The following is a 12,931-nucleotide window of genomic DNA, read 5'->3' on the forward strand; positions in this document are numbered from 1 at the left end:
TTTCACGGCCTGATTTTTTAAAAGTTGTGAAGCAAGTTGGGGTGTATTTTTTTTTTTTTCTGTTTAACACATTACACAGCCACTGTGAGTGACTGCGACACTCCAATAAAGCCATCTACCGACTGAGCGAGCTGTTAGCTTCCGGTCAATTTCTTTGACAAGGCGCCAAATAAAATGTGTAAAAACTGGATGACACTAAAGTCAATCACCATGAAATGCTCATTTCGCAATTCACGTGCACATCCAATGCCAATGCTATCCATATGTGCAAATGAGAATCTACACAATAATTCTTTTTTTGTTGTGGACGACTGACAGTTTTCAGCACAGAAACCTGGACTAGGGGTCCTGGTTTAGCTCAGTTGGTAGAGCAGGTGCCCCTCATGCAGAGGCTACAGTCCTCGACGCACTGATCACAGGTTCGACTTCCAGCCTGCCGATCCGTTTGGTGCATGTCAACCCCCACTCTCTACTCCCCACATTTCCTGTCTCACATCATCTGTCCTATCTAATAAAGGCAAAAGCCAAAAAAATAATCTTAAAAAAAAAAAAGAAACCTGGACAAATGGTCAAAGTGTTGGATTATGAAATGACTGTTTAAAGTCTCCTTAAAGAGACAAAAACAAAAGTAAGTCTCGATCATGCAGCGTTCCAAACATATTAAAGAAACAGTAAAAAAAATGTATTCAACATTGCAGACCTCAGGATGTAAAAGACCTCACACGTGCGCAGAAATAGGTTGATTGGTTAAAGTTGCGGAAAAAGTTGCGGCAACTGGTTGAATTTTCGTAAATTTACAGGAACCCAACTTCACAACTTCCTGGAGGGACTGATTAAGAGCACAACGCTAGCCGAGCTAAAAGAAGGCTACTAGAGAGGTCTGCACCGAGCTCAGATGTGTTTACGATTGTATCAAATGACTGTTGTATTAACTGGTGTCTTATAATACAGATGTACTGTAAAGGTTTTAGCCAGTTTTGGCTCTTTGCTTGAGTAATCTGACTCATGATTCAGTCTTTCTGTTCTTATCCCCAAACTTTTCCCAGTTAAAAAAATCACCAAAGTTAAGGCCGTGTCCACACACACGAGTATATTTCAAAACGTAGATTTTTCTCTGCGTTTTGGCCTGTCGTCCACACAAACACTGTTTTAGGTCACTGAAAACGGATCTTTTGTAAAACTCCAGCCAGGGTGAAGACTTTAAGAAACTCGGTTTCCGTGGAGACTGGTTAAACAGCGTTTTTGGCTTGTGACATTGGGCTGTGCGCTGTTATCTCCATGGCGACGTGCCACTAATGAGGCGACATTCCTTGAAAAATGACAGACGTGACATTAACAGTGATGCTTAACAGGACTTTTTACATGTTTACACATGCATGTACAGCTACTTGTCGACTATATTAAGGAACAAAGGCGTCGGGATAGATTTTTTTTTTTTGGACTTTTGACTGGCCGCAATTCTTCTTCTTCATTTTTGCATGACCGGGTTGTATCAGCGCCTGTTGGTGTGGCGCTCATGACAGCGTTTCTGTTGTTCTTGCGTTTTCGTTTGGACAGGGATTTTTTATAACAGTGCTTGTGTGGACGGGGTTTTTTGGATCCGTTTTCAATAATACCCCCGAACGTGTAGACATGGCCTAAGCATCTAATGATGTAAACAACCAAACCCGAGCTTAAAAAAAAAGTGTATTTAGGCCTTTGTGTCTGTGTCTGCTCAGAGTGTAAGTGATGTTTACCAGAGCAATACCATAAATGTACAGTAGTGTACGTCACGCCTGCGTTGCCTCGGTTTGTGTCAGACTCTTTCTACCCCCTAGTGGTAAAAAAATCACCTAATGCAGCTTTAAATTGGTGGCAAATGATCAAAGTCAGTGGTTAGGGCACACAACATGTAGGGATTATGCATATCACGTACTTGGCAGTGGTGCACACATTTTTCCTTTGGTTTAAATTTGGCTGCATCACAAAATAATTGCGTCTGCGGTGCTTTGTCCGAGGTTTATCAGCCTCTTCCAGCAGCATCACAATAGTGTGGGAGTGCCATTGAACATGCAGAAAACTGGAGAGTTGTTGCTCCTGAGCGTCGGCCCTTTAAGGAACTTTTCCTCCTGCTCTATCTCTACCTTATCATTTAGCCCGTAGCACTACTTCACTTCTCCCTTAGATAATGCTGCAGTGATACGCTTCGCTCTCTCCGGCGTGCTTAGACTTTTCTGCCTCCGAGTGTATCCTTCCACCGGCGCCACTATCAACACAGCCCTGCTCTCAGGAAAGGCCCAAAGCCATCATTGGGCACATTTAATGTTTACTATAAAAACCATAAAATACAATCCAATATTGGCCCTGTTTTTCCCCAGTTGTTTTTTTTAGTGCTGTGAATATTCATAATTAATCTGACGCAGTGATAATAAATTTTATATGCTTCCTTATCATTTTAGAGCCCAAGAGGAAGAGAGAGGGTTTTTTTCTCAGCATGGGGCTTTTTGGATTTGAAGGAGACGAGATCCAAATAAGGCTGACCTCTTTGCCCCAGAATCTTATGAGTGCAGCTGATAGTGGGAATTATTTACTCTGCAAACTGGGCTGCAGCCCGGAGCCAAAGACGAGAAGAGCATCCCCTTCTCATGTTGCTCCTCAACTATCTCTCCTCCTCCTCCTCCTCTCCTTCACTATCTCTCCCTCTGCCCCCAAAACCACCCTCCTTCTTCTTCTTCTTCTTTTTTTTCTCCATGCTCCAAATGCAAAATAATCCACTTTCCCTTCACTACCCTGACTGAAGCTGTGCCTCATGTCAGACTGAAGGCCTGGTTAGCGTGCTTTGATCTTTGTCCACAATATTGATACTAATCAAGAGGCTTCTTCCTTCATTGCACGACTTTGGTTGGATTGATTGGACAAATCAGCCACTTTCCTCTGAGACGGATCGGAGGTAGCTCTGCCCGTGTGTCCTGATCATACATACAAAACAACAAAGCACAACCTTAAGAAACACAGATGAGGAGGGATGCTCTGGTAAAAAAATGCAAAGCTGTGGCTGTCAGAACGATGTTCTGTTGGAAGCCTGGGGAATAAACTCTGATTAAGAAGCGACCGTGGTCCATGTTGATCGTGTCTCCTTCCTTATTTTCTTTTATTTATCATCCACACTTGTGATCATTTTACTTCATTAAATCTCCCAGACTTAAATCACTGTAGTACTTATATAAATATGTGATCAGTGTCACAGCTAGAAATCATTAAGTTGCACTTATTCTGCCAAATAAAGCAAACACATCGCTCCGAGTTTAACATTTAATAATTTTCTTTCTGATGCTTATATCTCATGAGAATAATCGTGTTTACAAACTCAGCTGTATGATCAGAGGGGAAAGTAAGAATATCTTCAATCGTTTTATTGCCTTTTCTGTTTCTACTGAGGGGAACATAAGCTCTGCACTTACTTTAAGTAACATCATTTTATCTATTTATAACTACTGCCAGGTAGAGAGGCTGTAGGGGAAGAACCGATCCTATAGGCCAGCAGGGCCTCATCTGTTATTTCAGATATAACTGCTCTACTATCTCCATTTCTTATCACCTGAAGCCTTTTTGAAAACATCCACCTGTCGAGGGAAGGCGTTCTGCTCTTCTTCAGTATTCTCACATTATCCAGAGCACATTTGATTTTTACACGTTTACGTTTCTTTCGCCCTCAGATCGCCCAGATCCTCCGTCATCGCTCCTCCAAGTCAGCGCCAGCCACGACTCGGTCACTCTGGAGTGGATGCCAGGCTTCAACGGTGGCTTGCGGCAAAGGTTTCGCATAAGGTGCGACGTCAAGAAAGGTTTAAGAATGACACCCTTTCATAATAAAAGTTAATTGATGGTAGTTTTTGGTTCTCAGATACCGTTGGGATCAGTCGGCCAGTTTCCTGTACATGGACGTCTTTCCTCCCAGTGCGACCACCTTCACTGTCACCAACCTGCAGCCTGTCACCACCTACAACTTCTCCGTCAACGCCCTCAATGCAATGGGAGAGAGTGACTATGCTGACAACAATGCAGTACTGACCGTCGCCACCAAGGGTCAGATTGGAGTAACCCCGGCGTGACATTGAAATGACTCTGCTGTGCAAACATCTGATAAAAAGAATAAATTAAACATCATGCTCAGAAGTTTTTCTTCTTCTCTTTTTTTTTCCTCTGCAGAGAGGCCAGAAGAAGAAGTCCCTGCAGACGATGACTCAGTCTCTCCGAGTAAGTCTTTTATCACAACTCTCTGAAAAAGCTCTTAAGGGCAGTTGGAAATTGCTGTTTGCACAGCAGCTAGCTTCATTTGGCTAAATCATGTTAATGTATGCACCTCCAAGGCTGTTAATGTTTGCTCTACCAGAGTAGTGGTTGTCATGGCAGCCACCCCATACTTTTCCCCCTCTGCTAGTCTTTAATCAATAAAGACAATTGAGAGAGCGGTTGGGTCTGTCTCAGTCACTTTTTATCTTTCCCAATTTCCATATTACTCTCTCTTTAACTTTCATTGGTGCGCTCTGAGATAATGTTTCTGCTGCTTTGTGATCCAGGTGCGAGAGGACTGCCCGCCTATTTGACTGTCGTGTTCACTGTGGTGTTTGGAGTCCTGCTGGTGCTTAACTCACTGGGCTGCTTCTTTGCACTGAGGTGGAAAAAGAGGCGAGGACAGAGAGGTGACTGTAAAAATCTGTCATCTATGTATGTGAAAGTGTTTCCGCCGTCACTTTCTGATTCTTCAACGAAACCCCGAAAAAACGACTCTGAACCGTGATGCAATCGTCAGCTCAGACTCTCCCTCTCCTCTCATCCCTCCGTGTCCTTCTTTCTATCCTGCCTCCTCTTCCTCTGCTCATTCGGTAAGCCTCTACCTCCTGCCACATTCATCCTTCAAAGCTGTCACTTCTCTGTTTCGTCCATATCTTTTATCTCATTTGCTGGTTTTATGCCCTTCTTCTGTCTCTCCTTCTGTCTCTTTCTATTTGCCCTTCAGTCTGACTGTCAGCTTCTCCCGTGTCTATCTACTCCTCACCTTCCTCTGGCCTCTGGTTTTTACATATATTTCCACATCTTTCGCTCTCACTCTCCGGGCCCTTTTCACCGCTCTGATCATTTGCAGTGCTTATGAGACGATGCTCCCCTCTTCAGTTCTAATTTCCTAACGCTAAGCCGCTCTCCTCTCGTTTCTGTCCCTCCCTGCAGGAGGCGGCGTGCTGGACGGGAAGAAGAATGAAGCAGAGGGGTGAGTTAAGGCCCTGCAGTACAAGTAATAAAGGAACACACATCCAATCCACTCTGAGAAGCCTGAGACCTGATCCATTGGCTGACCCATCTACTAAAACAGCCAAGCAGGCAAAAATCCTCCATCCATATCCATTAATATTAGTGTGATCAAACTTGGACCAGAATCTTCCAATAAGCCACATGATAAATTATGGAGAACTTAATTTTTGCTGGGGAAAAAGGTCATATGTGTGCTGAGATTTACATCTCTCTTAGTTCAGATTGAGGAGTTTGTTTTCAGGTCTGCAGGACGATGCAAAGACAGTACAGGCATTTTAATAGTTTAATAGTGGAGATTTTCTTGCTGTTTAATGTCTAAAAATAAATGAAATATGATTTCACCGTGTGCAGGTCCAGTCAGTCAACTGTAAGCAACTCCAATAAGTACGAGAGCAGAGAAAAGATCAACGCCGCAGCCCAGCGCACCCTCCTCATCGACTCTGGATCTGAAACAGACAGCAACGTCTACGAGAGCTACGCGGGGGTAAGAAAAGTGAAGAGAGGGATGAGAGGAAGACGAAAGAGCACAGGGAAAGCAGAGTAAACAAATAAGCAGAGGAAAGAGGCTGAAGGGATCTGGCAGGAAAGGAAGCGGAGAATTCAGCCATAACAAGGAAAATGGATAGATAACCTAATGAAACCTTTAGCTGTGCATAGAGATGGAACGCAGATCAATAGCTCACTATTAGCATTCAAAATACACATCGACCCCGGAGAAATTATCATTTTGTACTTAAAACGGGCCAACGAGGATTTGAACCTTGAAGGAAACTGTTGAGTGAGGCAGAAGAAAACAGATAGCACTGTGCTGTCAGGATGGGGTATAATGAAACCTCCAGTCCCCACTGAGGCAGCTTTATCTCACACCTAATTTAAAACAGCACACACCTGAAAGGCTCGGTGCAGCCAAATTAGCACAAAAATATCTTTTCTCATTTACCTGTGGAGGTCTGCAGCTTTTAGTGCAGATATTTTGGGTTTTATGTGCCCCAAATATCTGCCCCTGAGACTCCTGCCTTCAGCCCAACACAACAGAGGTGGTCCTCTCTGTGTTAAAAACAGCAACATCTTATCTATACACAATATCCCCCTCACTATGTCAACCATTTTTAGGACTATATTTCTGTTTTCTTAAATCTGTCCACACAAAAGTAGGCTGCATGGGAAATTAAAGTCAATCTTATTTATAGGGTTGAATTCTTCCAGAAGCGAGTGCCTCGTGGAATGCGTCCTCTATTTATAACCTGAAACCCACTCTTAATAACTGTATCACGTGGTATAATCATGTACCTGATGCTGATCTGATGCTTCCTTTTTGTGTCCTACAAATTTCAGGAAGGTTCCCATTATTATTACTACCCCACCGGTGACTACATGCCGCCTCTCAGTCCACACCCTGAGGAAACACGCAGACTCGGTGAGACATGGTTACACCTCAGAGTACACAAGGCAACAACAAACAACCTCTCATCCAAAAACATGATGCAGGCTGAGCCAATCAGGAGCTATTTCTGTCCTTGTTTGAACATGTGGCAAACAACTTGGGGCAACTGGTGTATTTTCTTATTTGGAAAGTTTACAAAGCAAATGCAGGATGCCAAATATAACAACAGAAACACAACCAGAAAGGCCAAACAAAAGCCGGATGAAATTAAGGATAAACTAAGATAAAGTTGAAGTAAGAAGATTTCAAGTCCACACGTTTTTTATATTTCTTTCTCACTGTTTTCCGTGTGCTCTTCAAGATGTTACCCACCTTGACTCTCAAAGCCATCACTATGAGGACGTAAGAGACGGGGGGCTGTACCAGGAAGTCCTCGCTTCCTCTCTTCCTCTCCCTCCGTCCTCATTTGACCCAAGGTTACCTGGTCAAAGGAACGACTGGAGATCCCCCACCTACCCTCAGGTCTGTTAACACAACCTGTGTTTAGAGCTCTTTATCATACATTATAAACATACGTATGTTTAATTCAAATCAACAAATTACCGTATCCATATTAAAAGCAAAAACAGGAACTCAGATGCATCCTTCTCTCAGCAGGGTATCGAGAGAGTGAAGGACTTCATGGATGTTCAGCAGCCGCAGAGAGACTCTGATCTTCCCTTTGAACTACGAGGAGAGCTAGTGTAGAATGAGGAGGTCAGCACTATTAAATACGCCATGACAGGACCTGTGACACTAGTCACTGAGTACAGTGTTGTGCTCAGAATACAGGGTTATTGATGTTATTATTTATGAGTGGTTTCTTGCTATTTACCTTGACTGGCGCATGAGTGGAGAGGAGCTTAGGTGCTCTTTAATGTAATATTTCACTTTATATTGTTAGCATCAAGAGTGTTTCTAAAAAGACTGGATGACCGACAGGAACATACTGTACATCTAAATAAAGAAAAAGGAACAGAAGGTGAAAGGCAGACAAAAAAAACCCTCAATGAAGAATTTGAGAATGATGCTACTTCAGCTCACATGGATCGTTCCTCCACCAGCAGCTGTTTTTCTTCTCCCCTCATATCTTACTCTCTCCCCCTCCTCCCTTGTCCATGCTTTGTTCCTTCACCTTTACCCTCCTACTTGGAGCCAAATCATGGTCGCTCCCCACACCCCCTCCTGCTCTGGCCCCCAGGTGGACATGAATCAGTCAGTTAGAGGCAAAAATGGACTGACAACGCTGTGGTTTGCGCTGGGGCAGAAGGAGCACAGACTCACGGTGCCACCCGAGCAGACATCATCCCTTTTGACCCGTCCAATGTCATCGTTTCCCCAACATGTAACCAGAAGAGTACCTGACAGCAGTGTCCTGTTCCTCCCCTGTGTGATACAAAGACTTTCAGACCTCACAGTTAGTCCGTGAGAAGCCCCACAATGGGATTGTACGGAGTGGTATTTAGCATGGTTATGTCTTCAGGAGGTAAAGCCATATCTGGGGCCACACTCTAATCCTGTTTTCTCTCGGATTGAAGTTCTGCTCACAGCGTCAGAGAGAGGGGGAAACCATGCAGGGAATTTGTCTCACTGAGGGTGGACAGTCAAAGATACAGACAGGAAGAGAGGGTTAGGCTAAGCTGCAACTGTGGCTACTGCTACAAAAACTCTCCATTTTCCTTGGTGTTCATTTTTGGACAAATGGTTGTTCAAGAAAAATCATCACTTCGGAGTGTCCAAAACCTGAACGACATTTATAATCTTCTACTTAAAGGTATAATAAATAGGATATGTCCTTGCATTTTGTCAGCAACACATTCCAACTGGGCCCCTCCTCCTGGGCTCTTCGCCACCAGAAGCTCACTCTCACTCTCTCGTGCAAGAACATTCCAACCCTGCCGAGCTAGCACCGCGGTTACCTTTGCGCTAAGCATGCTAACCGCCGGTTAGCTTGTCCTACCCGGTTTGAGGCACTTACCTGTCCAACAGAAAGAAGGCCAACTCTGCATCGCTCTTTCACCATGCTCGCTGGTCTGAATGGGGCCCAATAGCTAATTTGAACCACTCCCACACTCACCTATATGCTGTGATTGGCTCAGGGAACCACAACAGCGGCCCTCCTGAAAACGTCCCGTTCAAAGCAAAACAACAGAACAGATGCAGAGGGAAGGGTCTCACAAGGGTCTGCACACACACTCACCAACACACATGTTTGGAGGCCCATAAGTGATGATTTATATTATATTATATTTGTAAAAGTAAATTATACCTTTTAATGATAACTTTTTAAAACAAAAGTTGTAAAAACATTACACTGAAATCTACAATTATTAACACGACATAATAGAATAGATTACATCTACCAAGAAACTAGATAAAATCAACTCTAGTTATACGAGATAAAAGAAATAAGACAATTTAAGTTAACTAATCTGTGAATCTGTCCTTAAGCACAGCAGGGCGTTTCGCTAAATGCTAACATCAGTAGGCTATGCTAACATGCACTCAATGTCGGGTGACCATATTTTCAAACTCAGAAACTGGGACGCTTAAGTGTACCACACCACCGAGTACACGTTTCAACTCCATCAACAAAATGAACACAACATTTATGTTGTTACGGTTTCATAAGCTATGACACGATGCACTGTTTATGTTTTTATAGTGGATAAGGCTATAATGAGTAGAAAGAAACATGAGAAACATACTGTATATAAGGCTACGTTCACACTGCAAGCCTAAGTGCTCATTTAGGATTTATAGCTCAGATACGATTTTTTGTCTTTGGCTGTTCACCTTATTTTAAAAATGCGGTCACGGTCCTGAACTGACCCACATGCACAAAAGAACAATAACAATGACTACGCGCAGCACACTGTTGTGCGTAAACAAACATGGGTGCCATGGGAGTCGGCGTTTACGGTTTCATGTATAAATTGATGTGCCGTGGAAGCCAGTGAATTTGACAGAAGATGATAACGAGGAGAAAGAGAGCCAAATTTTTAATTCTGGCTTTCTGTGGAGCAATGGCTGCTCCTTCAGTACGGAGCGGTGGGGAGTCAGCGCCGTCTTCCATGGTTATATTTACAGCAGACTCCCGCCAGCGCAGAATTGTGACGAATGTCAATCAAGAGTGACGTAAAAGTCGCATGAATTCAATTATGACAGACAGACAGACTCAGACCTGTGTCTGAATAAGGACCACAGTGTGATTTGGGCCACATTTGCCTGCAGTGTGAACGTAGCCTAAGTGCCGAAAACAAATATGATAATCATAATTTTAAAATAATTCTAAAATAAATTAGATTAAAATCCGGACTATTTGGTAATAAATGTCATGGACATTTTAGTAAGGTATTACAGTTACTTTTCTGATGTCTGGTCATGGTATGTCGGTGACAATGCTAACAAGCTAGCAATTATAATGTTTGCACCATGTTAGCTTTGCCTTTAAGAAAGCTATTACTTGCTATGCAGCAAAAATAACGGGTTAAAATGACATTTTGATGTGATGACGGCACTGGATAATAAAGTCAGTGGCGAAGTGAAGTTAGTAGAATTCCTACTGTTTGTACAAATATCCTATGAATCCATGCTGTGGATGGAGACCAAAGTGGTGCCATATTTGGAGCCATGAGGCCAGCTAAGGACTTGCTTTCCCAAAGGACTATATTTTAAGAAGAGATATAAAAAGATCTCAGCCAGTCTGATGTTTTTCATGCTGGTCATTCCTCAGTCTCAAAGTCAATCTGACCATTATTCAGCTGTTGATGAACATTCTAAGCAAGCTGATACTGCCGTTGACCTGCCAGCCTCAGTGAACGCAGACAACATGAGAAATAGCTGGTTTCTTCCTGTATTTTAATAACGGGGCCTCTGCGCGCTCTCTGTATTTGAGGAACTTCATCGTTTGTTCTTTACCGTGCAGAGATCATAAAACTTCCTCATCGTTGTCTTGCCTCTTTCAGGTTCCTGCTGCCTTGCAGTGTACACAAATAGTGTATGGAGCGGCTGTGCGTGCTGTTCCTGCTCCCAGCTTCTGCTTTTCCCTCGAGCGCGATTCGTCACATCAGTCTCATCAGTACAAACACGCGCACACGTTACACAGATAGCTCAACATGTACTGTATAATCCACTGAGACACACACATAAATAAAAAGGCTACAATCGTTATTTATTGTTCCTAAATGTCCACTTTTTCTTTTTTGATAGGTATGATGTCTGTTTCTGCGTTATTCATCTTTTCTGTGTTATTACTGTCATTTTCAGGGTTTTCCATTCATGGAAATATTTACATACAGTTTGTAAGAGGTGATTTTTAAATCCTTGTGAGGTTGTTATTGTCAACACGCTTTTCCAACCACAGAATTGTGCCTCCTCAATAAGGCCTGACTGCCTGGAAGGAGATTAATCTCAATGTTTCACCGAGCTGCGTTCCCTCAATTAGGCTCGCTATTCTCCATCATGAGCTGTCAAGGTATGTTTGTCTCATTACTGAGCAATTGTTTAAGTTCCTGTCAGGCTGACTGCTGTGTTCATACCAAAGCCTGTTCATGAAGCATCATTCCGGCTCAGACAGGAACGGTAATCTGCAAAACTGAAGGCTTGACAGCTCAATACTGTGTGTCAACTTCTATTTTTCTTCACTTGTGAGCATTTTGATACGTTGTGTTGGAAAAGACTCTCATGGGAGCGAACATACAAGTCGCATGAGTGCTCAATTAAGTCAAAAGAGAAACAAATAAGAGGCTTTAATTACCTCAGCTCCAGGAATGTTTTCACCCCCCTCCCTAAACTTTCAGTTCTGTTGTTTTATTGCTTAAAAAACACAAATATAAAAGTGAATAATAGTCCTTTATCACTTTAACGGGTCGTGCTACCAGTGGGGAGCTAACTCAAATTTTACTCAAATTTCTTCAAGCCCCGTCATTGCTCTCATTATTCTGATTTTTCCATTTGGGCTAAATAAAAATCATATCAAAAGCAACCACAGGTTCTTACAAATGAGAACATGGCTTTACTGTCAGTTATTAAGGCTCACTTTGTGGCCGTGCTCTCCTGTTGTCAGTAATGAGGATGTAATTTGCCCTCCGATGTGGATGAAAGAATAAAGCTGAATAAAGGCAGAAGCAGTCCATGAGAGATAACTAGGAAATAAAAAACACTATTAATTGTTAATTTGAGGAGGGCAGATCTGAAAGCATATTGAAACTAAAAGAGCATGTGATCGCTTTTAATTAAAGTTGAATTTGATGCCCGGTCACAGTGTAGACAGGGTAGAGTCCAAATGAAACTAACCCACTGTAAAGTAAACTTCCTTTTGTAGCCTGCAGTCCCAAAGGGGCCGCAAGTAAAACACAAACATGCTGAGATTTTTTATCATTTTGTAAACACTGCAAACTAACATACCACAATTGTCTCTGTTTCTTAAGTGTGTGTCAAAGCAGCTTCTAGCTTCTCATTTTGCTCTCCTGTTTCTGTGGTTACTCCTGCAAATTTCTAGTCAATGTCTTCCTTGAACTCCATCAGTTCGTTTCTCACCTGGGTTGTGATTTTATCCTTTAAAGTTTTCAGGTCTGTTTTAAGCCCGTTTCGTAGGGTTTGGATCAATGACTGTATGTAAAGATGGACGACGCGTCTCCATCTACTCTCATTGTACAAAAGTGAAGCCAAAATACCCCGTGACAGGCGCTGACATCTAGCGCAAATTCCGCTAACCAAAAAAACCCACTTAACGTACTGAAAACAAATGGCAAAGATCCCACACATCGCCGTATGTAACAGCAGAGCAGCTCCTTGTGTTGATCAGAAGCAGACGTTCACAGATATGGAAACTTATACTTCTATATTGTACCTGTTTTAGTTACGTTTCTACTCTGCTAATACAGAACAGATGGGCTGCAGGAGCTGTATTTGTCAACAGAGCTGTCAATCATCCTTTATACAGCATCAAATAACTAATTAAAAATGAACAATTGGATGTAAATCAGCATGATGAGAACTAACTGTAATGACAGAAACCATGTTTGAGAAACATTTATTTGACCTGTATTTTGATTTTATAGTTTGACTCATGTCCCATCTGTTAACATGGAGGAGGCAGGCTTTATGACCTATACTGCAGCCAGTCAGCAGGGGGCGCTCGAAAGGTTTTGGCTTCACTTTAAGGGAGCTGTCATGTCGTCCATCCTTTTATACAGTCTACTGCTTGCTAGTTTC

The 12,931-nt window shown here is 42.7% G+C and overlaps 1 protein-coding gene across 1 annotated transcript in view; it reads left to right on the top strand.

Moving 5' to 3' along the window:
• Positions 1-7,472, top strand: part of nphs1 (NPHS1 adhesion molecule, nephrin) — a 37,221-nt gene extending 29,749 nt beyond the window's left edge. The window contains 9 exon segments of the mRNA XM_069656991.1: positions 3,696-3,807; positions 3,884-4,065; positions 4,189-4,236; positions 4,560-4,688; positions 5,209-5,248; positions 5,641-5,773; positions 6,625-6,706; positions 7,035-7,195; positions 7,328-7,472. Coding sequence (XP_069513092.1) covers positions 3,696-3,807; positions 3,884-4,065; positions 4,189-4,236; positions 4,560-4,688; positions 5,209-5,248; positions 5,641-5,773; positions 6,625-6,706; positions 7,035-7,195; positions 7,328-7,420 — 980 coding nt within the window. The 3' untranslated portion in view covers positions 7,421-7,472.
• Positions 7,473-12,931: the final 5,459 nt, after the last annotated feature.

This window comes from Semicossyphus pulcher, unplaced genomic scaffold (genome assembly GCF_022749685.1).
Source record: "Semicossyphus pulcher isolate SPU_LCO1_2020_fin unplaced genomic scaffold, fSemPul1.0.p SCAF_9, whole genome shotgun sequence".
NCBI classification, from domain to species: domain Eukaryota; kingdom Metazoa; phylum Chordata; class Actinopteri; order Labriformes; family Labridae; genus Semicossyphus; species Semicossyphus pulcher.